Raw genomic sequence first — 24,825 nt, forward strand, 5'->3', positions numbered from 1 at the left:
TACAAAATAACTAACCTAAAAGAAAATGTAAAAATGCTCTTCATCTTGAGACTTCTGAAGACATTAAAGCATCCTTAAATGTTTTGCACACCATTAATTACCTTCAAAATGTGGAATAAGAAAAGATAAATACAACAACACTCTCGAACTAAGGTTCAGACAATAAGCAGCAAAAGAAAAATAATATACCTTAATACCAAAAGCAAGGAAGTACATAGAGCAGTGAGGCTGGTCCTAAGGTATTTGAAGCAACATGCTAAGACACATTTAAGATATGTCATGTCTTCCCACACTGTCTATAATGCTGTCAAAGCCTTGGTCATGCACTGGTCTTGATGTATGTATCAAAGCCTCGTAGCTTATGAGTGTATATATGTTGTAGTCTAATGTACTTGGGAACCTTAATGTGCATATTCAAGTAACATAAGTACCTTTTTACTCTATTCAGGACTCAAAATTAGTCAAAAAGCTAAAAAACTTTCATTAGTTAAACCTGTTACAAATTGATATATAACCTGAGCTGTGTTTCAATTCAGCAATCTAATTGTACTACGAAAAGTATTGCATCTCAACAATACAACACCAGACGAAAACTTCACAATGTGCTCCTCAAATCCTTGTTCCACCAAGGTCACCGAGATATAATAGCATATAATGGGTCTTTTGTTCATACCAGAGCCTAACCGATGGTCATGAAAGCATCACACGTTTTCCCCTCATTGGCAGGCTGTTGCAGGTGAAGAAACTGTAGTCCGGCTGATTGACTTGCAGACGCTCACACTAGTAAAAAAAACGTAAATAGCAACGGTCAAAAATCGTAGCTATGAGTGATTTTTCGTAGCTATATGGAGAGCTTGCTACGAAATGCGACGATTTATAAATCGTAGCTATACGATCGTAGCAAATTCGGTTCGTAGCAAAAATCGTTTCAACATGCTACGAAGATGCTACGGGCGTGTACGTGGCAAGTTGCTACGATTTAGAGACGAACGGCTTCGTATCTTTTATTTTGTTTGCTACGAATTTGGACACGCTTAGTTCGTCGCACAATTTGCTACGGTTTAGAGATGAATGTTTTCGTCTCTTTGTTTTTGTTTTGCTACGATGATTTTCGTGAGCAGGTATTTCAACAATTAAAAAAAAAAAACTAATTAGAAACAATTTTTTTTTGAAACAGAAACAGAAATTATGTTACATATTGAGCCTCTTAAAAGCTCAGGTTCAAAAGATCAAACATCCAAAAGATTCAACATTCAGAAGGTTCAAAAGATTAAAACATAATACTTAAACTTGATTTAGGGCAAGCCACATCTAAGAACTACAAACCGAGTGTGTTGCACCACCTATTTAACTCAGAATTGCTACTGGTGATGTGTTGAGGTTGTGATTCACCTTGAGCTGGAGACATATCACGAGCTGGAGATGGTGCTTGACCTTGAGGTGGAGCTTGAGACTGAGTTGGTTGTGCAGTAGATGCAGCATGATTGGAAGCTTGAGGCTGAAGAAACTGCAGAATTGTGTCTAGACTTGATTGAGTTTTAGCCATCCCTTGGTTGAAGTCAGTCTTGATAGCCTGAACATCAGACTTCAAAGTCTGGAAATCAGACTTGATTTCCTGAGTGATGGTCTCCAAACTACAAACCCTCGTCTCCAAGCTGATGTTTCGGTTGAGTGAAGCAGGAACTGACTCAGAAGGATGTTTGTTGTTGAATTGAACACAGCCAAGCCCATAAATGGTGCCCTTGCGTGTCTTTCCACGCTGAAAAGGACACAAAAACAAGATAACATTATCACAGAGAAAATTCAGTCACAAAAAATGCAGTCTGATCTTGTTACAATTTCAATACAAGAGTAAGAAGAAACAAATATAATGAGCAAGAGAGATTATTACCTTGATGTATTCTTGGTTTAGGAGAAGGCGCTTAGAATTTTCTGTGGCAGCAGTTGAGCAAGTTTGGCTATCTCCAACTGGAGAACCATCTTCTAACATCTCTTCAACTGCTTGCTCAACCTCTAGAACCAGTTGCTCAGTTCGTTCGTCCATGAAGGTCCCATCTTTGCGAGTATGAGTCTTCCTTGCAAGGTCTGTATATGAAGGTAGTGTATCCAAACCTTGGTCGATCATCTACAACAAAGGAACAACAGAAAGTTAGACATTTAACATTTAAAAAAAAGGAAAAATGCAAGTAAGACAAGTTGGAAAGCTGACCATACGATACCCAATATTTACAAAGCAGCGTGGTCCTGCACCATGGACGTGCATCTTCAACCCCACAGGAGCTGAAGTGCGAGAATCAGCTGCTGATTGGCTCTTGGCTTTTGCTCCATCTGTTGACCAATTCGCAAGGACTATTTTCCAGTCATTCTCACTGATGTATTTAGGCTGTTTGTTCTTTTTCCTTTTTTGGCTTATGCGTCCGCAGATAGACACTTGAGTCTGAAGCTTCCATTTAAAGTGGATTTCCTCATGAAGACTGTCTTCCCAGTAGTATTGTTGCTGGAAAAGAAGAGAAGTGATTAGTATTGTTGCTACAAAAATATACTTAGGAATAGAAATGGAGATGGTTCAGGATCACTTACTATGAATGAGTGCCACCATCCTATTCTCTTCGGCTCTGGAACCTTTATCCAGCTTTGCCACGGGCCCCAGTAATCTCCCTGCCATGTTGCTCGGATAAAAGCATGAACTTCAGGATCAACCCCAAACCTGCAAAGACAATGTTAAGCATCAAACAAAATCACATAAAAAGACTTAGCTAACGTCATTAAGCACACGGATAAGAAGAATTAGCTAAGGACAATATTAACACTTAACTAAAGTAACTAAAAAAGACATCAAATTTATAATAAACACTTAGCTAAAGGTCAATAACTAATGGTACGTAAATGATATCACTTACCACAATGCTCCATTGGGCTTATCAGGATGAAGGTGTGGCTGGTTTCTTCTGGATGGAGCACGTAGCAGAGCATCTTCTGTTCTCCTCACATAGGTTGGAGGAGCCGCTGGAGGAGCCGCTGGAGGAGCCGCAGATCCTGAACTTGAAGATCCTATTGGTTGTGCAGGAGCAGGAGTCGTAACATCAGGCATTGACGTGGTTCTCAATTGAGGTCTCACGTATCTCACATCTGTAGACAGAGATAAACATAAGAAGCTGTTAAGATTGTAGAAAAAATTAAAACACAAATCCGAAACTGAAAGCAAACCCTAACTATAACGTGAAAGTAAAATCGAAACAGAAAGTCCATACCGTAATCTAAACCGAAAGCAAACCCTAATCCCAAATCGATAACCAAAAGCGAACCGTAATCTCAAATCAAAACCGAAAGCAAACCATAATCCCAAATCAAAACCCTAACCATAACTTGAAACCCAAATCGAAATCGAAATCCTAGAACAGGAAAATCTAGGTGTGGCGATTGAAAAACGAAACCCTAACTGGAAGAGAGAAACACAAAATGAAAAGAGAGAAACAAAGAGATAAGAGAGAAAGAGAGAAATCGAAACAGACAGAGATGAGAGACGAGGACCTGGAAGAGTCAAGCTAGGAGGGCGAGGACGACGACGGTCGTTAGTTGTGTTTCCGGTAGAAGCAGCCATGGAAGAGAGAGCTAGAAGAGAGATCGAAGGAGACAGAGGTGAGGGACGAGAGGTGAGAGAGGTGAGGACTTAGAGAAAGGTTACGACTTTCTTAAGGAAACAAAAGATAAAAAATGCTAAGTGTGGGAAAATGGGTTTTGGGGTCCAAAATGTTGGAGGGAATTGGGTTTGGGCTCTAAAATGTTGGAGGGAATAATAGATTTTGGAGATTTTGGAGAATTTGTAGAATTTAGGGGTTAATTAGGGTTTAGATAGGGTTTAACAATAGTATAATTAGGATTTTCAGTATCTTTTAAAAAAAATTATACATTAATATTTTTTATATGAGACAGTTTTATAAATTACAAATTACATAATAAAATGTTGAAGATTTGTAGAATTTTAAGAATTTAGGGGTTAGTTAGGGTATAAATAGGGTTTAAAGATAGTATAGTTAGGATTATTCATATCTATTGAAAAAAAAATTATACACTAATATTTTTTATATGAGACAGTTTTATAAATTACAAATTACATAATAAAATGTTGAAGATTTGTAGAATTTTAAGAATTTAAGGGTTAGTTAGGGTATAAATAGAGTTTAAAGATAGTATAGTTAGGATTATTCATATCTATTGAAAAAAAAAATTATACACTAATATTTTTTATATGAGACAGTTTTATAAATTACAAATTACATAATAAAATGTTGAAGATTTGTAGAATTTTAAGAATTTAAGGGTTAGTTAGGGTATAAATAGAGTTTAAAGATAGTATAGTTAGGATTATTCATATCTATTGAAAAAAAAATTATACACTAATATTTTTTATATGAGACAGTTTTATAAATTACAAATTACATAATAAAATGTTGAAGATTTGTAGAATTTTAAGAATTTAAGGGTTAGTTAGGGTATAAATAGAGTTTAAAGATAGTATAGTTAGGATTATTCATATCTATTGAAAAAAAAATTATACACTAATATTTTTTATATGAGACAGTTTTGTAAATTACAAATTATAAAATAAGATGTTGAAGATTTTGTAGAGTTTGAAGAATTTAGGGGTTAGTTAGGGTATATATAGGGTTTAAAGATAGTATAAGTAGGATTATTCATATCTTTTTTAAAGTTATATTATACATTCATATCTTACAAACACTAAAACTTTATATTATACATCCATATATCTTACAAACCCTAAGAACTTATATTATACATTCATATATCTTACAAACACTAAGAACTTATATTATACATTCGTATACCTTACAAACACTAAGAGCTTGAATCTGATTCGTAATCAGAATCAGTACATGATTCTTCTAACTCATCTTCAGAAATGTATTCGTCATTGGGAGGAACAACCGGAGTTGAATCATAATCTGAATCATCTTCCACAACATAAGATTCAATGCATAACATTTCACTTTGGGCAACAACTTGGTTGTGTGTATCATCTTGTAACGCAGTAAGAACAACTTCAGAAGTTTCTCGAACCCCTCTAGGCACAACTTTCGTACATGACCACCAATCACTTGCTGATGTACGACGAACTTGCGGATAAGGAATGAAGCAAACTTGATCACAATTACCAGATAAGATAAATGGGTCATATTTCTCGTACTGCCAGCGCGGTGACACATCGACGATTCCTGATTTATGTTTTCGAATCCCCCGACCTACAACTGTATCAAACCACTTACACTTAAAAACCATGGCCTTAAGCCCAACAGAACCAGAATACTCAACCATCATTATCTCTTCGATCAACCCGTAATAATCAGTGTCCGTCGTACCCCGGACTTGGACACCGTAATGTTGGGTTCTCTTATCTTGGCCATGGCTTAAGGCCAACAATATCAAACTCTCTCTTTGATACAAAACTCGTTCTAACGAGAGTCAAGCGCTCGGTTGTTTTTATAGAAAAAATAGTGCCACGATTTTGCTATGAAATTGCTACGTTGCTTGCTACGATTCTTGCCACGTTTTGCTACGAAAATAGCTATGAATTTTGCTACGATCCATAAACGTGGCAAGCTCCAAAATATCTAGCATTATTTACCCTGCACATTGTCGGATTGAAGAGACATTACTTTAGAGTAAGCGACGAAAAATTTAGTTGCTTATTGTTTTTTTGTTTTTATCGCTGCCACTTGCTCAGGATTTGACCGGTGGGACGTATTTTTCGGTGGGTTGCTACGAATTTGATACGATATGAAATCGTAGCTAGTTGCTATGTTCATTTTCGTAGCAATTTCGTAGCAAAAGCTTGCCACGTTTTGTTTTCGTAGCAAAAACGTAGCAACGTTTGCTACGATGGTACTACGTCTTGCTACGTTTCCTATTTTCGTAGCAAATGCGTTGCAATTTCGTTTCTTTTTCTGATTTGCTACGAACTCATCGTGGCAGTTTCGTTGCTATGTGGTGTTTTTTTACTAGTGTCAGGCCATTTATTTGCAGCTTGTTGCAAAGAAGAGATGATGAAGTCAGCACATTCTCGGGACTGATAAAAAATCTTGCCTACCGCAGTCACTACACTTGCGTTTTCCTGCAGATTTCGTATGTTATTTGATCTTAGTTCGTATCGGATCTCAAATATAAACATAGCTGCAAGTACTAAAAAAACAAAGATAAAATATAACGAAATACCCTCGATTTAAACCTGCTTGCAAAATCTTCAAGACGCTGATCCCGATTCTAGAAGCCATGAGGCTTGGCAAAGATTATTACCTAGCCAACGAATGAATAACAAAAGTAGGATTCAACCATATTAGGGGAAAAGATATATCTGAAACTGGGAATATATACAAACTAATATAACAAATGTTTATAACCTGAAGCTTAACAGGACTGGAGTAAACCAAAACAATATTGCTTTCGGTCAATCTTGTGACTAACAAATGTGACAAACTTTTATAACCTGAGAGCGTGAATGTTACTGTTACCTGCTCGTTAGAGCTGAAGAAGAACGTGCTTAGATCACAAGCTCTTTCTTTTTGATCCCCTCCATGGTATCAACACACGGGAAAACCTCTGCTGCTGCACCTCCCAAGCTACAGGTTACACTTATGAATGCCAGAGATTAACATACATTTAAATATGATTTCAAGCCAAGACAGTATGAGTTTGGTAACCTTCTTGTGAACTCTTTGATAGCAGGAATGTTGGTGTCATAGTAAAATTTGATAGATGTTGTACAGTTCAGATAGAGGTTAACTTTAGAAGCAAGAGTGTTGCCTGGACAAAATATATGTATGGAAAACAATGAATTGGGAAGTCCAAGCAAGTGGCTGATGGCTGATTTGGAAACAGTAGCATCAGAGAATGATATCTTCTAGTAGTTTTAGCTAGAACCAAGTTAAAATACGGGACGGCATACCAATAAAATTCTTCAAAGCTGGTCGTAATGTGAGTTTATAGAAAGTTGGAAATTGTGTATTGCATTACACTATAAAATAGAGGCAAAAGTATAAAATAACGTGAACCTTAATTTTCTACCGATGTTCTTTGACGGTTGATCACGGGAGCATTGTCGATGACTTCACCAATGGTTGTTTGAGGAATGAGCCGCCTCATAAAGATGATCGGTAGTAAGTGGCGCGACCAGCAAGAATGAATCATGAATCACCGTGTAACACCCCAAAACCAGCCCAATTAAACTTTTAAATGCTATTGGGTCCTCTGCAGCCCAATTGGAAAACCCTAGGGGTTTCCCTATCTCTTCTCCTTATAAAAGCAGGCCTCCACTTCTTTTTCTCTCATCAGAAATCTAGAAGCGAAGCCCTGCAGAGAATTCCTGGAGATCAGAAGCCCTAGCCGTCGATTCCTTCTCTCTCCCCCGCGCCGCCTCTCTCTTCTTTCTCTCTCTTCACCGCGTCTCTCTCCTCTCTCTCTCTTCTCGCCGCGCCTCCTTCTCTCCTCTCTCTCCCCACGCCGCCTCTCTCCTCGCCGTGAGCAACCGCGAGTGGTGGTGATAGCCGTGTGGTGTCATTGACCTCAGATCTCATCTCTCTTGCATCTCAGATCCAGATCCATATCTAGGCTAAGGTGAGGTGTTCTATTCCAGATCTTGTTCATGATCCTTTATATTGTTGAATGAGGAATTAGGACGATTTAGATCCTGATTGATGTTAGGTTGATAGACCCTACTGCATAAGAACGCTCATACTGATTAAGGACAGTAAATGAATTGTTTGTGATGATTGAAAGATGAATGATTAATTGGTTGATGAACTATTCTTGTTTGTGGTTGAAAGTTAGGATGCTTAGAAAGAACTAAAGGTAGGTTAATAGTACACGTTAACCGGTTGATTAGATGAATGCTAGGACATCCGTGGAATGGTTGTTTATTGAATTGAATGTGACACCGAGAACGGGTGGCGTCTAGAAATGAAAGAAAGGAAAGGGTCTAAAGGATAAGGAAAAGGAAAAGATAAGAAAAAGGAAAGAAAATGATTGATTAGAAAAGTACCCGGGAAGGGTGGAATAAGTACCCAAGAAGGGTGGAATAAAGTACCCGGGGAAGGGTGGAAAGAAAGGAAACGCGGCGGCCGTAGCGTTCAAAAACGGCGGAGATGCGGGGCCATAGCATCGGATAAAAATGGCAGGGTAAGAATAGAGGCGCCGGTAAGATTGAGTCACGCCGAGTCTTGGCGGGAAGGGGTCGTAATACACTGCAAAGGCGGACCGAACCCGAGGAACTGGGCGGCGGTCCTACCAGGGCAGGCGACTTCACAGGAAGCAGCAAGAAAAGGGGAGGAATGGTCCGCTTGAGCTGTGTAGGTCCTAAAGTCCTAGGATGATGGGAGTCCTAAATTGATAAACCGAATTCTATGAATTGAGTGATGACTGAGTTCATTACAGTGCTTGGTTTGTTAAATGAAACTTAGTGACTAGCTGATAGGTTGCATCGACTGAGCGTAGTGACTAGACGGTTCTCGTTTCGCATTGAGCCGTATAGAGGCTCATGGGGGAGACTGGTCTAGAATCGCTTCACTGAGTATTAGTACTCACCCCTCTTTTCCCTCTCCCTTTTGCAGAACTATAAGTGGAAATGTCAACGGTAAGGAAGGAAATGCAACTGAAACTCATGGGACCAGAAACGGGACACACGGAGATGTCGGGAGATTAGACATGTGTGTCCTAAACCCCGCGCCCAGGAACCCCTATTAATATAAGCAACCATACTAAATAGTTAGATTTGTATATAAATAAAATAAAATAGTAGATACAACATATCATTTTGATTAGTTTAACATTCAAAAATAATATGAACAACCGAGACATATTCTTTTGTGTTTGTCGACTTTTCATTAGACATATTCAAACATTAAAAAAACTGTAAAATAATCATAAAATTTATTATTGTAAAATAAAAATACACCCGCACGGGTCTATAATCTAGTTGTTATTAAATCTGAGGCCACATTCCATTTGAGACATACTTTATAAAGATTACAATGCCCTCTAACTAAAGCAAATTTAGGTTACTTCCGCTTGCGCCTAATTATCCTAAGTTAGGGTTCTAGTTAGATATTCTAGAACACAAGCATTAATAGCAATTCCTATGACTGAAATCTTATCACCTTAGCGTATCTATATTTTGGGCTAATCTCTCATAACCTTACTTATAATCCCTAAATCTAACAAGAATGACTTCTTAGACATAGCAAAGCAGAACATAACAAATATCTGAATAAACTACATTTATTTTTTCTCCATAATCAAATTATATTTCAGAGAAAATATAGTCACAATGCTAAACATTGATAGGTGCATACGGTATATACGAATGAAATGTAAATTTCGTTAAAATCCTTTATTTAATTAATTTTATTATTCAGTTAAATGTTTTTTTTTTGGTCGACAACATTACAGACTCATATTGACTCTGTAAACCACACCGGGAGATATTGATCCATGTGAACGACGAAAGACGTTTGTTTCCTGACACTGCATGCTAGGTTATCCGTCTTTGTATTTTGCGTTCTTGGTACAGGTATAATCTCTGATCGTGTGAAGCTCTCTTTCAGACTCTTGATATCTTCCAAATAACTTGCAAAAGCTGGCCACTCTTCTGGTTCCGAAACCATCTTCACCAATTGAGAACAATCCGTTGCAAATGAAACCTGGAATTGACGTAAATTCTTCATACATTTCATAGCCCATAGTAGCGCCTCCATCTCTGTATGCAAGGGAGTTAAAGAAGCCCTTACATTCCTGACTCCCATTAGACCTTCAAAACCTTCTAAAGCACTGAACCAGCCTGACCAGAAAACATATCTCCCTTTTTCCATGATCCATCTGTAAAACACCATCTTCCAGGAATTGACGGCAGAGATGCCTGAACCTGTGTTCCCGTGTTCTGGTCCTTCAAAATATGTGCCTCTGCCCAGAGTGTGGATTCTGTTTCCGCCAACTTAAGAGTGTCCCTAGGGTCTATATCCAGATTACTAAAAACCTTATTATTTCTTTCTTTTCAAATGTACCAAAGTATCCAAGCAAAGTGATGATCCTCTATCCGTGGAGCAACTCTCCAGAAAAGATGATCTATGTTTGTAAATATAGAGCTTGTTGAGAAAATAGCTGGATTTGTTGGAATCTTTGACAGCGCCCAAACTTGAATTGCTGGAGGACACTCAAAAAACACATGGTTAATCGACTCCTCATCCGCTCCACATCTTGCACAACATATATCTCCCTGGATCCCCCACGCCTGTAAATTCTTCTTAACTGCGACACACCCGGACACCAATTGCCAGAGAAAATGTTTTATTTTTGGTGGACACCTTAGTTTCCAACAAAATGCCTTCAGAACATCAACTGTAGGTCCAAGTAATACTGGTGATCTTTCCCTATCCGGATAAATCCTCTCCACTTGATATCCTGATTTAACCGTAAATTTCCCATTATTTGTGAAATGCCATCCTTCCCTATCAACCATCTGGTTTCGGCTCAGTGGTATGCTCTCTATGATTTTCACATCCTGTGGGTCTACCAAAGTCCGAATAACCTGCGAATTCCATTGTCGCGTAGTGGAATCAATAAGGGAATCCACAGTAAGGTCTGGATAGAAATTGTGTTGATTTTTATTGGATACAAATTATTCAGTTAAAAGTACTTTAAAGAAAAATAACATAACTTGGAAAAGGTATATGAGTACAAAATGTAGATTTTTTCCCTATTTTGTCGAATTTTCCAAAATTAAATCACCCAAAAATTGAATAAGGAAAATAAGTTAGAGAAAATTGGCACCTATGCCTATAATTGGGAATCTAATTAGCCGCATGCACCTTTACTAAACCAAACAAATTCATTCATTTTTGCCCATATCTCCCTACTCCTTGTCCTAGAGTTTGTTGTGTCAGAATGCTATGCTAGGGTCTGAAATTCCTTCTCCAAGACAAGCAAAGTGTGTTTATCGAGGAGCATCTTCCCTTTTACAGTTTTTTTTATTAAAAAAATTTTAAATCACCACACATTTTCGTGAACTTACTCCAAACTGATTCGATTCATCAAAGCAGAATTTTTTACATCAAGAGGCACTTTATCACTTTTTAATTACATCAAAAGCCACAATGCATTTGCAAAACACTTTCTTATGTGACCTACATAGAGAATATACAGATTTTCCCTTAATGAGAAGAAAATTAGATCTTTTTTTTAGACTAGATGAAAGAGAAAGTGTGTTTCTTTTTTATACTAGAGGAAAGAGAAAGTGTGTTTCTTTATTATTATTTAATGTACTTCCTCTTAACCTTCCACTTATAAATTAACTTAAATTATCAAATATAAACGAAGACCGGACAGCAAAGAAAAGACAAATTATTGATGAGGCTTAGGGGCATGAACAACTAATAGAATCTGATATGGGAGAGATCCATTCCTGGTAAAGTGTTGTTTTAATTCTTGTTGAATTTCTTGAAACAAGTATGGCATTCTTGCTGGTAAAGGGTGAAATGGCAATTTCAAATCAACAAATGAGCCTTTTAAAAATCATATCTTAAAATAAGTGAAATTCACTTTTAAGTCGTTATCTCCGTAATGATGTAAACATTGGTATTCGCTCACATTAAAATGTTTTGTCATCGTTTTAATATTCCACTTAAAAAGTCTAAACCGTTCAAAAAGATCATATCAAACGCGTCTGCTAATTTTTCAAAACACTTATTTTTTCTCACTCATAAAGAAACTATAGAGGCTTTTGAAAATTCCAAAAAAGAATTTAATGCCACACAACAATACCCTAATTTCAAATCTCACTGAATCATCGAACAATGTCGAAGCCTGGAAAAAAATACTACGAGTATGAGAAACTATAAATCCTCCTAATCCGAAAGAGCGGCATCTGATTGTGGCTCACCCAAATGTAAGTTGTAATTTATGCTCAGCATTTCATTTTTGATGAGTTATTGTGTAAGTACTTTCATTTTATAATCATGTAATATTAGGGTTGCAGAATCTAAATTACAATCCCTAATTATTTGATTGGTAAGCACTATTTTGGCTATTTTGATGACGACATATGGAGTATTCAGATGATTCCAAGTGACACCATGGATTGGTTTGATAAGGAATACACCACGTGAATTTCACATCACATTTGTCGAATGTACACATGTATTTTATTGATTTTCACTTACTAAAACCCAATGTTTGTACCTGTTCCATTCCTGCAAGTTCTCCAAATGAATTTCGACAACACTTATCTAATCGGTATGAAGTCACATCTGGTTATTCTTCTGGTTTTTATAAGGAATTAATATGTTATGTAATATTAACTTAACTTTATATGCATAATCATTGATTTTGTAGACTTGTTTGAATGGGTTACTAAATTTAGAACTTTAATTGAGTCTATGGATGATCTTTATGAGGAAATGTTTGGTGTACCTCTAAGCTTATGGATGAAAGGTAATTACTATTCTTAATCTTATAAATTTCATTAAATAGAATCATTGGCCCTAATGTCTCTGATTATTGCTCGATTAGTCTCTAAACCCAATTATCAGTTTTAGGCTTCAACATTATAATTTGATAAAAATAAACATTTCAATAATTTTTTAAACTTTTTGGTATCAATCAAAGAAATTAAATATTTTAGTAAAAATTCAATTGCTTGGAAAACAAAATTTCTGATAAAGATAATGAGTGTATAAATGTACATTTAATCAATATATTTGGTCATAAGAATTTCGAAAGTATCACTGAGAAAACCTATAAATATACTAGTCTATTATTAAAAATTCTATGAACTTTATTACATATGAATATATATCAATAAAAGCTTTAATAAAACATTTTCAAAAATGTTTAAAAATTATTTTAATCAGTGAATTTATGATTTGGAATGCATCTTTCATTTCCTTTATCGATGGTGTTGGTTTGTTTGGTTTGATTGTTTTCTTTTAGGCGTCCTTTTCTTAAATCATAAGTTCGTAACTGATTAAAAAGAACTATCACTAAAAAGGTACCAATATTTTTGTTTTAGAGGTACTTTTTTATGATGACAGAAAGTACAAAATCTTCCCTTTTATTAGACAATTATCATCATCGTCTTAGTCAATAAGGTTTAGTCAGTTTCGAAACAGCCAGAATTTATAATTAAATTAATAGTCTCTATAGCATATGCAACGAGTTCTTTGTGTGTTTTGGATTTACTGATGTTAACTTTTGATTTAGAATTTCTAATAATATCCGGTTTGTTGCATCATAAGGACGGACTATTATTCAAATTTCAAATGGGTCAAGATGTCTAATTGTACTCAGATAGCCCGCACAATATCAATATGGGTTATGTGAAAACCTTATCTTTCGTGTCTTCATTATTAAAGAGTCTTCTTTGCGCAGTAACAGAAAAAAAAAAGAGAGCCTGCTTTGCGCTAAAATGTGATTAGTACACATCTTTTATCCATGATTTTTCATTGTCAGACTATCTTCTTCTTTTTTAAACTTTGTTAGATTATCTTGTCCTCAATATAATAACTTTCACTATATATATACTTTTTCAAATTTTGATTATTCCTATTGAAACTTATTAGTTTTGAAGATATAGGGATTCACTAAGCCGATTTTTGTTTTCAACGGTTTGAAAATATGTATTTCAAAACGTGAAACAAAAGTCATGTGACCACAAACAAAATGGAAAAAAATCGCGTGTAAGGATATTTTTATTTTGTTTGCTTAGTGGATTCTCCATTATTTGGCAATCAAAGAAAGAAATCTTAATGTATAGGGTTCTACTTCTACCTCTACGTATCTATACTCAAGTTGCTTTACAGTGGTTCCGTATATAGTTATAACCACTTGTCGTTGCTGTTAGCGATAGGAGTAAAACCAATTTACTGCGGAAAGGGATGAAGAAGAAAAAAACGCAATTCTGTTGACCAAGCTTGTTGCTTTTGTCATATTATTATAAGAATATTCGTTTGCTCTTTGTAACGATGTTATGTAAGTTGTTTCTAGCCAGAAATAGTTTGTCAGAAAATTAAATGTGTTGTGGAGTGACTAGATAGTTTTAGAAATAATAATGGAAATGGGCCCTCCACTAGTACAGAAACTACACACAATAAAGTTTGTTACCAAAATAGAAAGTTTAAATATTAAACTGACCGTTTATCGACCTCTCATTTCCTTATGTGGAGAAATAATTGGAAAACTTAACTACAAACTGTAAACTTTTTGACGAAAAAAACATAAGAGACTGGGCCTGATTATTTCATTCAATTTGATTTTACTTTGAAAAACTAGATAAAATGGCTTAAAACAATCAAATGTTTGACAAGAAAAGAAAAAAAACTATGCAAGTTTTCTTCCTTTTCATTATTATAATATTTGTTCCTTTTCATTTTTTTTACATATAATTCCTTTTATTCTTCATTACTCGGCAAACCCGCTGATCCAGTTACAGATAACAAACTAGGTTTCTAACAAGACATCAGAGATGAGTCTTCGTTATCACTATCAGAATCAAATCCATCCTCGAGAGATGAATATGCACTGTGCGCAGGTGTCGTAAACGGTAAAGGAACTCTATTGATTTTCCTCTTACGAGAGTCCAAGGAGTCGAATGAACTGCATAAATTCCTTCTATTTATCTTTTCATATAATTCCTTTTAATTATCTTTTCATATAAGATTCTAGTTTTTTATAAAAAGTTGTTGAAAAAAAAAAATCTTTTCATATAAGATTCTAATGCATAAGCTCACCGCATTATAAATTATTTCAGCTTCACCTTTTCACTCACCTCCGCCTCAACTCTCTTTCACTGAACTCTGTCTCACTCAACTCGGTCTCATTCATCGCCTATCTTTCACAAAAGGACTTGAATATGAGCAATATACAGGTTCGATATATTTTGCTAAAATATTTTGTTTGTTTTTTGAATTTAATGATGCAACTTCTGATTTAGAATTTCTAATAATACCTGGGTCATCATAATATATATCAAGGTTTAAGTTTTCCATTTTAATTAAAACTTGATGTGTCCAACTTCAATTAGGGAAAATTTGCAGCCAGTTTCCAGTGCTGTGTTCTGGGCGTTGGACAGCTGGTTGCCTGGAACACCATTCTGACTATTTCGGACTACTACTACCAGGTTTTCCGGTAAGCTGTCAACAATCTTACACCCTTAAAAACCTAACTTAATTCTTGATGTCTTACTTTTATTCTCTACTTGTGTATGATTTTATATGGATATCATTAATTATATATGTATTTTGTTTTCAATGTAGATAATGTATCATATATAGCGTTTTTTTTTTTGTCTAACTTGCTTCAATACCTTGTATACATTCCACTGCATGGGAAATAAATTTTGGTTGTTATGTAACCTTTACAATAACCAATATCTATGTTTAAAACATACATAGTATTATACTTTTGAATAGGAACGTTAAGTATGAAATCATTTTGATAAAAAGTTCAACTATGAGATCATCTAATAAATATATGATATATTATATAAATATACATACATATATGGTAACAAACATTTTAAAAAGTTTGAAAATTAAACATTTTCAAAAAAACAAAACTTTAAAAATTAATTATTTTATCAATGAAAATCCTATAACACTCTTACTATCTTAAGGAATTAGTACATATACTGTGCAATTTTTATAGTTTGACATATTCCACATCTATTTAAATTTCGATGTTTAGTTTTTTTTATCTTTTAATTACAAATTTACAGGTAGCTTAACAATTATTATACAGTCATTTTTCTAATAACAATATACCCATTTCCGTTAAAACTTTGACGAAGTCCCCATTTGTATGGATAAATCAGCCCTGGTATAAATCCATTTTGACAAGTTCCAAGACCGTGTGATTATAGTAGTTCCAAGTCCTCCGATAGCTTTTGGAACACCACAACATCAAATGATCAAGATCAAATCATTATTGTGTTTTCATTGATCAACTTTATAACAGTTAACTTTTTAGAATGAATACAGTAGTTAACTTATTAAAAATAATTACAAAGAATTCTTTCAAATATCTCATAAAGAATTATTTCAAATATCTCATAATTGCTTCAGTGATTTCCATAAATGAAAAAATATCCAATAATATCTCAATATCTTTTTTAAATCAAATTGACCCTTTTAAAACATTTGCAGGACTACCATCCGTCTCAAACGCTGACGCTCGTTTACCAGCCCTTTGTTCTGGGAACGATATCAGTATTGGTTTTTGTGGGACAGAAAATCAAAACCAAAGGAGAGTCTTCACCGGTTACTGCCTATTTGTAATTGGCAGCATTTTGCTACTAACGGTATTCTCTTTATAAATAAGTTTTTCTTTTTGGTTTTATTCTCATCTAAATTTTTCGTTTAGTCCTTAAATCGTGTCTGATAGTTAAGAACACATATGTCTTTTTTTTATTACATTAGTTAAGAACATATTTTTCTTTGATTTTGAGCTTTCTCATTTATATTAATATTTATAATTTGACAGGTTGACATCGTAACCAAAGGAAAGGGAGGAATAACCCCGTTTCTCCTTTTATCCATTGTATCGGCGGGATTTGGCGTAGCCAACGCCCTTGTCGAAGGAGCAATGATAGGCGACCTTAGCTGCATATGCCCCGATCTTATCCAGCCCTTCGCCGCAGGGCTTGGTGTAGCAGGAGCCATAACGTCAGTTTTAAGGCTGCTTACCAAAGCAGTCTTCCAGAACTCCCGGGACGGCCTAAGAAAAGGGGCATGTACGATTCTTAATCTATGAATTACACAAGCAGTTTAATTATTTGGATATGTATGAAAGCTCGCTAATTTTTTTATTGTGATGAATGTAGTATCATTCTTAGCCATTTCACTCTTCATCGAGCTAGTATGTGTGATCATATACGGTGTGATGTTTCCGAAGCTGCCCATGGTCCAAAAGCATCGAGCACGCTCGGGTTCAAACCCAGTGGAACCCGTTGAGGAAGTCCCACCACTATCCAACCAACAACTGGCGCATCAGAACTTGGACAGGGTTATAAGTTTATTCCTGATATACGCTTTGACGTTGTCAATATTTCCCGGGTTCCTCTACGAGAACACGGGAAAGCATTCGCTACATTCGTAGTTTGTTCCTCGTATACGTTTTAGTTACGATTTCTTTCCTTTTATCATCTGATATCTTCTAATATATTTATTGTTTAACAATGATTTGTAGGTACCCTCTCGTCCTCGTTACTTGTTTCAACTTAAGCGATGCGCTTTCTCGATACATCACTATGGTCAAACCCCTTAAAATGCAATCAGGAAAAGTGATAGTAGCCTCTGTTCTTGCTCGAATGTTGTTCCTTCCCGCCTTTTATATCACCGCAAGGTACGCAGATCAGGGTTGGATGATCACCCTGACATCCTTCCTAGGCATTTCAAACGGTTATCTTACCGTCTGCGTACTCACGCAAACACCAAAGAGAACTTACAATGTAAGTAGTTAACATTTAAATTATTATTTTCTGTGTACTGAAAATTATGAAAAGAGACATCATAAATTGATACTCTTCTTTTATGTGGACAGGTATCTGAAGCTAATGCTCTCGGCAACATCCTTGTAGCCTCGATGCTTGGGGGGATCTTTGCTGGTGTCTGCCTTTCATGGCTTTGGTTGATCGGCAGCAACAAGTCCTTTTAGTTCCTTTTTATTTATATCGCATTGTATTGTTTAAGGATTCATCGTAACTGCAGAAAACGAGGTTTCACGAGTTTGTCTTTATCATATCTTATGCTACCTCAATATGTTGGGAATTTGTGAGAAAATTAAACAAGAAAAAAGGGAATCCTCCACAAGAGTTTTGAATTTTCATAAATTTTAAGCAGAAAATAATAATGAATTAATAACTAATACTTACACATTTCGTTTTAGTTTATTTTCATAGTTCTGTTCTCTGAGCTCATAGGACACATTCAAAGTTAATCAGGAAACTGTTTTCTACCTAAAAAAAGGAACAATTAGCTTAAAACCAAAGAAAACTAATGAAATTAGTAGCTTAATACCAAGCACAATAAAAGTTGCTACTTTGTTGGCATAGATGGTTTATTGTAATGAGGAGGTTAGCCTTAGAAGTTCTGTATAAACTTGAGCCTGTAGCGAAGTACAATTAAAGGATAAGAGAGAGGATTTTGTTTGATTTGCTGATATTTTGGATATTGTAATGATTTGGTTATATTTTCCTTGGTAAATGAAAGCTGTACTGTGCATTGTGAAGCTTAATCTCTTCCACAACATGTCTGACACATTCGGCGCAGCTGGAAAACCGAATCTAGAAAAAGATATGCATCATCTACATATTGTGTAAGTCGATATTGTGCACTGTTCTCTAATCTCTGAGGGTTTATAAAAGAAGGTAAGTTTTATCAATCTTTGATAGTAAACTTGTCTGAGAGAAGAATCTGTGCGAGAGGTATGAACTATTCGTAAACCTTAATACTCCATCATGATTCGGTTAGCGTGAAGAATGCATTCATGATATCCTCCATTTAATGTTAATTTTTTGTGTCATGCTATAAAGAAACATGAAGTTTTGAAATCAGAACTTTTGGACTTATTAAAGACACATCTTTTAGGGGAAATATGGAATATAGCCTGATCCCTAAAATTTGTGTACATGTAAATGTTCATATCATATTTTTATTTTTGGAATTTGGGAAGATACCTATTGTTTTGTGTATACATGGCGCATGAGATGAGGCGTTTGTTGAGAGTGTGGCATGCAAAATAGAGAAAGAATGAAAGACTGCATTGGCAATTCGTCCCTGAGCCATATGACTACAGGTACACTATTTACATAGAGGACCCTGAGATCCTGGATGGTGTAATCACGACTTTCAGGAAACATTATGGTCTAGCTTAGCAGACACCAATGGTTATAACTTATGGTGTACAAGATTGGATGCTTTTCCCGAGCGGCCTAGCTCCTCCTTTGACTATAGGAACGACGACAGATCTTGTCAAATTGGTAACGGAGAGGCCCTGGCTGATGGAGGTAACATTGTTGGTGACTTTTGGATCAATGCGTGTAGCAACGTATCATTTTAACCGGCGGTCCAATTTCATGATTGGTCTAACAACGTATCATTGAAACACATGATGCTAGATCAAAAGCTGAATATGAGAGTAAGATGTTGGATCTTATTCTGTTTTTGTGTATTTGCAACATCGATAAATAAGTGTAGTGTTTAACAAATATGATGTTTACTATTTAAGGTTTGGCGTATGGAGAAAGGCTAGCAACTAGTGAAAGATGATCAGCCAGATAATTGAGGATCAGGAAATGCTAGTATTCCACCGTGTTGCATTGGAAACGGGACTTGCAGATGAAGGACAGCGTGCTCCAGTTAACACCCGTGTAATGACTGGAACATAGATAATACAATTCGATGAGGAAGATGACATGACTGATGTTCCCTTAACAGTGCAGCGTAATGGTCCAGGAATGCTATCTCGAAGCCGTAAGTGTCGTCTTTTAATAAAAAGATATTAAATCTGTTAAATGTGGATATTGGTTTGGTTTTAAGTTTTTTTTTTTGGTTTTTAATCTTCTAAAATATAACTATTATTTTAAATTAATATTTATTTTAGTTTATTCGGTTAAAATGTTTGATTTATTTGGTTTTTTTTATCTATAAAAATAAAAAATTAATATTATTTGTTTATTTTCATGTTAGGAATTTTAGATAGTCGTCATGTCGAACCAGTAGTTTCATATTATAGTTTCTAAACATATAATAGTTTAAGAAAAAGAAAAGAAAATTATTAAGACAAAACATTTCACTACAATTTGGTCGGTAGTGAAAGAAGTATTAAGAAAAAATATTTCAAGTTTCAAAAAATTTAAATACTTCAATTGTGGTGAATACTTAGTTACAAGGTGTTCACATCAAGGTGCACATGTATGTGTATGTAAAGTATATAAGAATAGTTGACAAATATATAAAGATATTGTTAATTAATATTAAATGACATTTTTGTTTAAAATAATACATGAAAGATAAAATTAAAATTAATTTAAAATAAAAAAGGCCTTGACATTAGTCATTTTTTTCATATAAACAAAATAAAATTGTATCCGTAAATAGAGGTGGGCACTGATTGAATATCTGAGTATTTGGAAGCATTCGTGTCGATTCGATCTTTAGCCACCTAGATATTCGGTGACTCGGATATCCGAAATGTTTTAGAATTTTAAAGAATATCCGATTTGATCCGTAAATAAAATAAAATTTTAAAAATAACTGAAAAATTAATAATAACATTTTATTAAAAAATAAAACACTATTTAACTTATAAAATTTTAGTACCTAATATAATAAATTTAATTCATAAAAATATTGTAAAACTGATATAAAGTATAATATATATAACATACATATATAATTATTTACATATATGTATATAAATGCATATAACATATCGAATTAGATATCTGTTTCTTAAAATATTGGCATTTGTGATTTGATTCTTTTTGGATATTGTATTTTAGTATTTGATTGGTTTCATAGAGACACGGATATCCAGATTTTTTTGTTCAAATCAAAACGGATAACGAATTAAATCAAAATTTCTGAATATTTTGCTCAACTTTATCCGTAAACAATAAAAATGATATATCTATATATATATATATATATATATATATATATATATATATATATATATAGTTTGACTTTTGATACGTTAACTATTTTTATTCGAAACAAAAAAATCGAGAGTTTTATTGGAACCATGTATGTGAGTTTTATATTAAAAAAGTACAAAGTACATAGTGTGAACACATTTATGAATATAGTGTGAACGCGTTAGCATAATTATTATCAAATCATTGTGAGGCTGCCACGTGTTTATTATTGTGTGAATGCATTTATTACAATGCTTCTCTTTTAATATATAAGAGATGGTTAGACCCATATATAAAGGTGCCATACATATATAAATGTGAACACTGAAGCAAGCTAACTATTTAAAATGATGGGTAAATAATTTACGATATAGTTATGTATATGATTACTGGTAAATTAATTTAGGCTAAAGGGTAATTGTTTACTATGATTGGGTCCATTTTATAATGCAAAGCCATACATATAAATGTAAACGATGCAGCAAGCTAACTATTTTAATTTACTACCTGTTAATTAATTTATGTTACGGGCTTATTTTTTACCCTTGTTCGAATACTCTCGCTAGGTGCTACGCGTGCGGCACATACCGGCCTAGCGATTTATTAGAAAAGAGGAAAAAACTCGGGGAGTAATCGCGAAATAATTTTTTTGTACTTTTATATATATAATACCTTATTTATATGTATAATACCAAATATTTATGTATAATAAATACATGTTTATGTATAAAATATCATTGGTACTAAAATAGAAATTTGTAAATACATATCAAATTAGATCACAAAATATAATTATGTCTATTGCAGTTTAAATATAGTATATTTATAATAAGGTTTTGTGGAATATTACAAATAAATTAATGTGGTCCGGTGTTAAAGTTTTCAGTAAGTTACTTATGTCTATGTTGTAGATTCGATTTTTTTTTGTTATTTAAATATTGACTTTTATTGTAGAGAGTTGTGAATCTCAACATCCCACATCGGACGTTTGTAAACTGGTGCAGAAGGAATGACTAGTATAAATAGAGCACGTATTATAGACTTTAGGAAACTCAATCAGGCTTTAAAAAAGGCAAAGCCCATTTTTATTGGGCTTAACCTAGAAATTTTTGTTATTAATCGTCAGTTAATTCGATTTAATAGCGCATTGTTTTATTAAGCGGCCGGTTGGTTCTTTAGCGATTTACCAAACCGATTGGTTAAAATCACCACGGTTGGACTCCGAGTTGCGATTACCCGGCTGCAAAACCGGCTACTCGGCCGAGTTTTTGAACAAAGTTGTTTACTATGATTGAGCCCATTTTATAACGTGAAGCCATACATATAAATGTCAACGATGTAACAGCCTAAATATTTTATAAAGACGGGCAAACACTACAAAAAAACCTCCATATTAGCGCGAGGAAACCACTATCATATGCCTGGGATAGCGTATTATGAACTGCTATGTCTGCTATAATAGTTCTCCCTTATTATAGCGGTTTCTCACATGCTATCGTAGCGAAAACATATGATAGCAGTGTTTTTGTGTTTTCTGTTATATTGTTAACATTATAATAGCGTTGTTTCCGACGGCTACATTTGTTATTTCAATAGCATATCTTGAAGGCTATAATTGTTTTTTTCATATTGCACTATTGGATGTTTTACTTTTCTATATTACAGCGGTTTTATAGATGCTATTGGTTAATGGTTAGTTTTTTTTTGTAGCTAATACAATATGTTATTAGTAGTTTGACGTATACCACAACCTGTTTGATTTGTATTGAAAGACACACATTCATAAATTCAAACGCACAAATTTTCGTAATGGCGCCTAAAATTTTCACCAAAATATTCAATTACTACCATAAAATAATTTCCCAAATCGCTCTGCCAAAATATTTCTACACTTTCTTTTTAACTCTTCTTCTCCGTGGAAACACTCTTATCGCCGACAAAGACCAACCCAATCTCAACTCTCATTCACGACAAATTATCACAGCTTGTCCCAATAGTACTTCTCTTTTCCAAAACTCTGTTGCAATATATTGTTCTTCAAATCGATTTGGGTTTATGGGTGTTGGTTAGGGTTTCTGTTTTCAAATCGATTTAGGGTTTATTTCTTATAATCTCTGCGTTTCAATCAAATTAGGGTTCATATTTTCAAGTCGATCTGGGTTCATTTCTTCTATCAATTTCTGTGTCTTCAGTCAGTTTATGGTTTGTATTTCAAAATCGAACTGGGGTTAATAAGTCTCTGCGTTTTCATATCTTCTTTAAGTCTCTTATTAAACTATGTGATTCATTGATTTAGGGCTCTAGTATGCATCCACCAAGAAGAGGCAGTTTCCCTACAAGAGCTACTATTGAACAAGGCGCAATCAATTTTATGAAGAACACACCTCAGGCAGGTATACATCAACACATTTCTGTTTCCAAATCTTATGCCAAGGTCAAATAAGATATCGTACAAGAATCTTGTCCTTATTGTCTTATTGTGTATTGTTAAGATTATGTATGTCCTTGCGACTCTTTTATACCATTTGCCTTGTGTTTATAGATCATGTAGATGGGGGAGGAGCCAGCTATACTGACTTAGAGGGGTAGATCCACATGAAGATTGTTGGAGACGTTGAGTCTATTGTTGTTTTACAACACTTCTCCAACACTGATGGCGATGAGAATAAAGTTGAGTATATTATTTTTAAGATTCTGTATTTCCCTTGTGGCTCTTTTTCTGTAATTTTGTTTCTTGTTTTTCTGGTGTATTAGGTAGTCAACCCTCACAAACGATGTTTGTTTGTTTGGACTTGGAACAACACAAATGGAGAACAATTATCACATTGATCCACCAGCCCGTCCTTCTTACTCGTCAATCTCGTTTAGAGAAGTTGATTAGTTTGACTGAAACTGTCTACTTGATGAGCTAGCAGCTCACTGCCTTTGTGAAGCTAGAGGAACTACCAACTCTTCTCCATCCTCACCTCCTAGCACCAATGAGCAGAGAATCTAGATGATGTTGATGACTTACTACAATCAACTGAAGACATAACACTTAGAATCTTTTGTGTTTAGTTTGAACTATTGTTATGTCATTAGTTTCGACCTATTTGGTTTAATATTTTGTTTTCTACTAGTAATGAATGCAATGTTTCTATTATGTTTTGGGAATTTCAGATTTCGTTTATGCTATAATGTTTTTAAATCAAAGCAACTTTTTGTTGCTAATCCGAATCTAATATTTAGGTACAAACATTCGTAACTAAATTTGTGGCTACTTTTGCTAAATGGCTAAGGCAAAATTGTAGTTAATTTCTGTGGCTATTTCGCTACGCTAAATCTTTCACTAAAAGTGTTGCCAATGCGCAATAAAAAACTCAGTAGCTACGTCGTCGCTAATAGCTACGGTTGATTCGCTCGCAAAACTGTTGCGAACGAGCTACAGAATAGCAACGGATGGGAGATAGCGTCGGTGCTGATGCCACAGATAAGCTTCTATCCGTAGCCGTTTATCGCCTGCTGCATTTTAGCAACAAATTATCCTCTCTAGCAATGAAAAATTCCATGGCTATTTGACTGTTTTCTTGTAGTGATGTATCCCTATTTCCATCCTGACATGCAGCCACAAACATAACACCTTTGAACTTACCACTTAGATGTGCTCCATCTAACAAACCCTTCTCATGAACAAAAAGCCTTTTATACATGTGCATGTGCCAAAAGCAATGAACAAATACTTAAACCATTTCTGAGCATCAAGTTCAAGCTTTGTTATTGTACCTGGATTGTCCTTCTCTATTTTGTATAGATATGAAGGCAAGTCTTGATAGCCACTGGCATGAGTGCCCTAACCATCTCTCGTGCATATGCCAATGCGCTATGAGCCTTCGAATAACCGATGTCAATTCGATAAACTGCATTATATATTTAGGACGGATTCCTTTAAGATCACTACCACCACTAAATCCCTCAACATACATCTTGCCAATACATGTTGCATTTCCATGTCGGTGACGAGAATACCTATGGCCGCAGAGCATGTATGAAGATCAGTATATTTACGAAAAAGTAATTATAGAGATGATCTCGACATAGTTGAAGCACATATCTTCAGGAACATCCAGGAACGAAGCACCCCGTAAAATAAA

At 34.8% G+C, this 24,825-nt stretch overlaps 1 protein-coding gene across 1 annotated transcript; it reads right to left on the reverse strand.

Annotated features, from left to right (window-relative positions):
- Positions 1 to 1,151: 1,151 nt before the first annotated feature.
- On the reverse strand, positions 1,152 to 15,160 carry LOC125576728. Its single transcript, XM_048737350.1, has 6 exons — positions 3,532 to 15,160; positions 2,901 to 3,129; positions 2,581 to 2,707; positions 2,210 to 2,497; positions 1,892 to 2,125; positions 1,152 to 1,759 (listed from the first exon to the last, which is right to left on the reverse strand). The coding sequence occupies exons 1-6, from the start codon at positions 3,599 to 3,601 to the stop codon at positions 1,319 to 1,321; spliced, it is 1,389 nt and encodes a 462-aa protein (XP_048593307.1). The 5' UTR covers positions 3,602 to 15,160; the 3' UTR covers positions 1,152 to 1,318.
- Between the last annotated feature and the right edge of the window lie 9,665 nt (positions 15,161 to 24,825).

The sequence above is a fragment of the Brassica napus genome, chromosome A7, assembly GCF_020379485.1.
Source record: "Brassica napus cultivar Da-Ae chromosome A7, Da-Ae, whole genome shotgun sequence".
Taxonomy (NCBI): Eukaryota; Viridiplantae; Streptophyta; class Magnoliopsida; order Brassicales; family Brassicaceae; genus Brassica; species Brassica napus.

Bases quoted from the DNA above. Each gene is read 5' to 3' on its own strand.
- LOC125576728 (XM_048737350.1), bottom strand. From the start codon at position 3,601: ATGGCTGCTTCTACCGGAAACACAACTAACGACCGTCGTCGTCCTCGC. The intron at 3,130-3,531 runs GTCCTCGTCTCT...CTCTGTCTACAG, and splicing joins TCCTAGCTTGACTCTTCCAG to ATGTGAGATACGTGAGACCT. The intron at 2,126-2,209 runs GTCAGCTTTCCA...CCTTTGTTGTAG, and splicing joins TAAATATTGGGTATCGTATG to ATGATCGACCAAGGTTTGGA.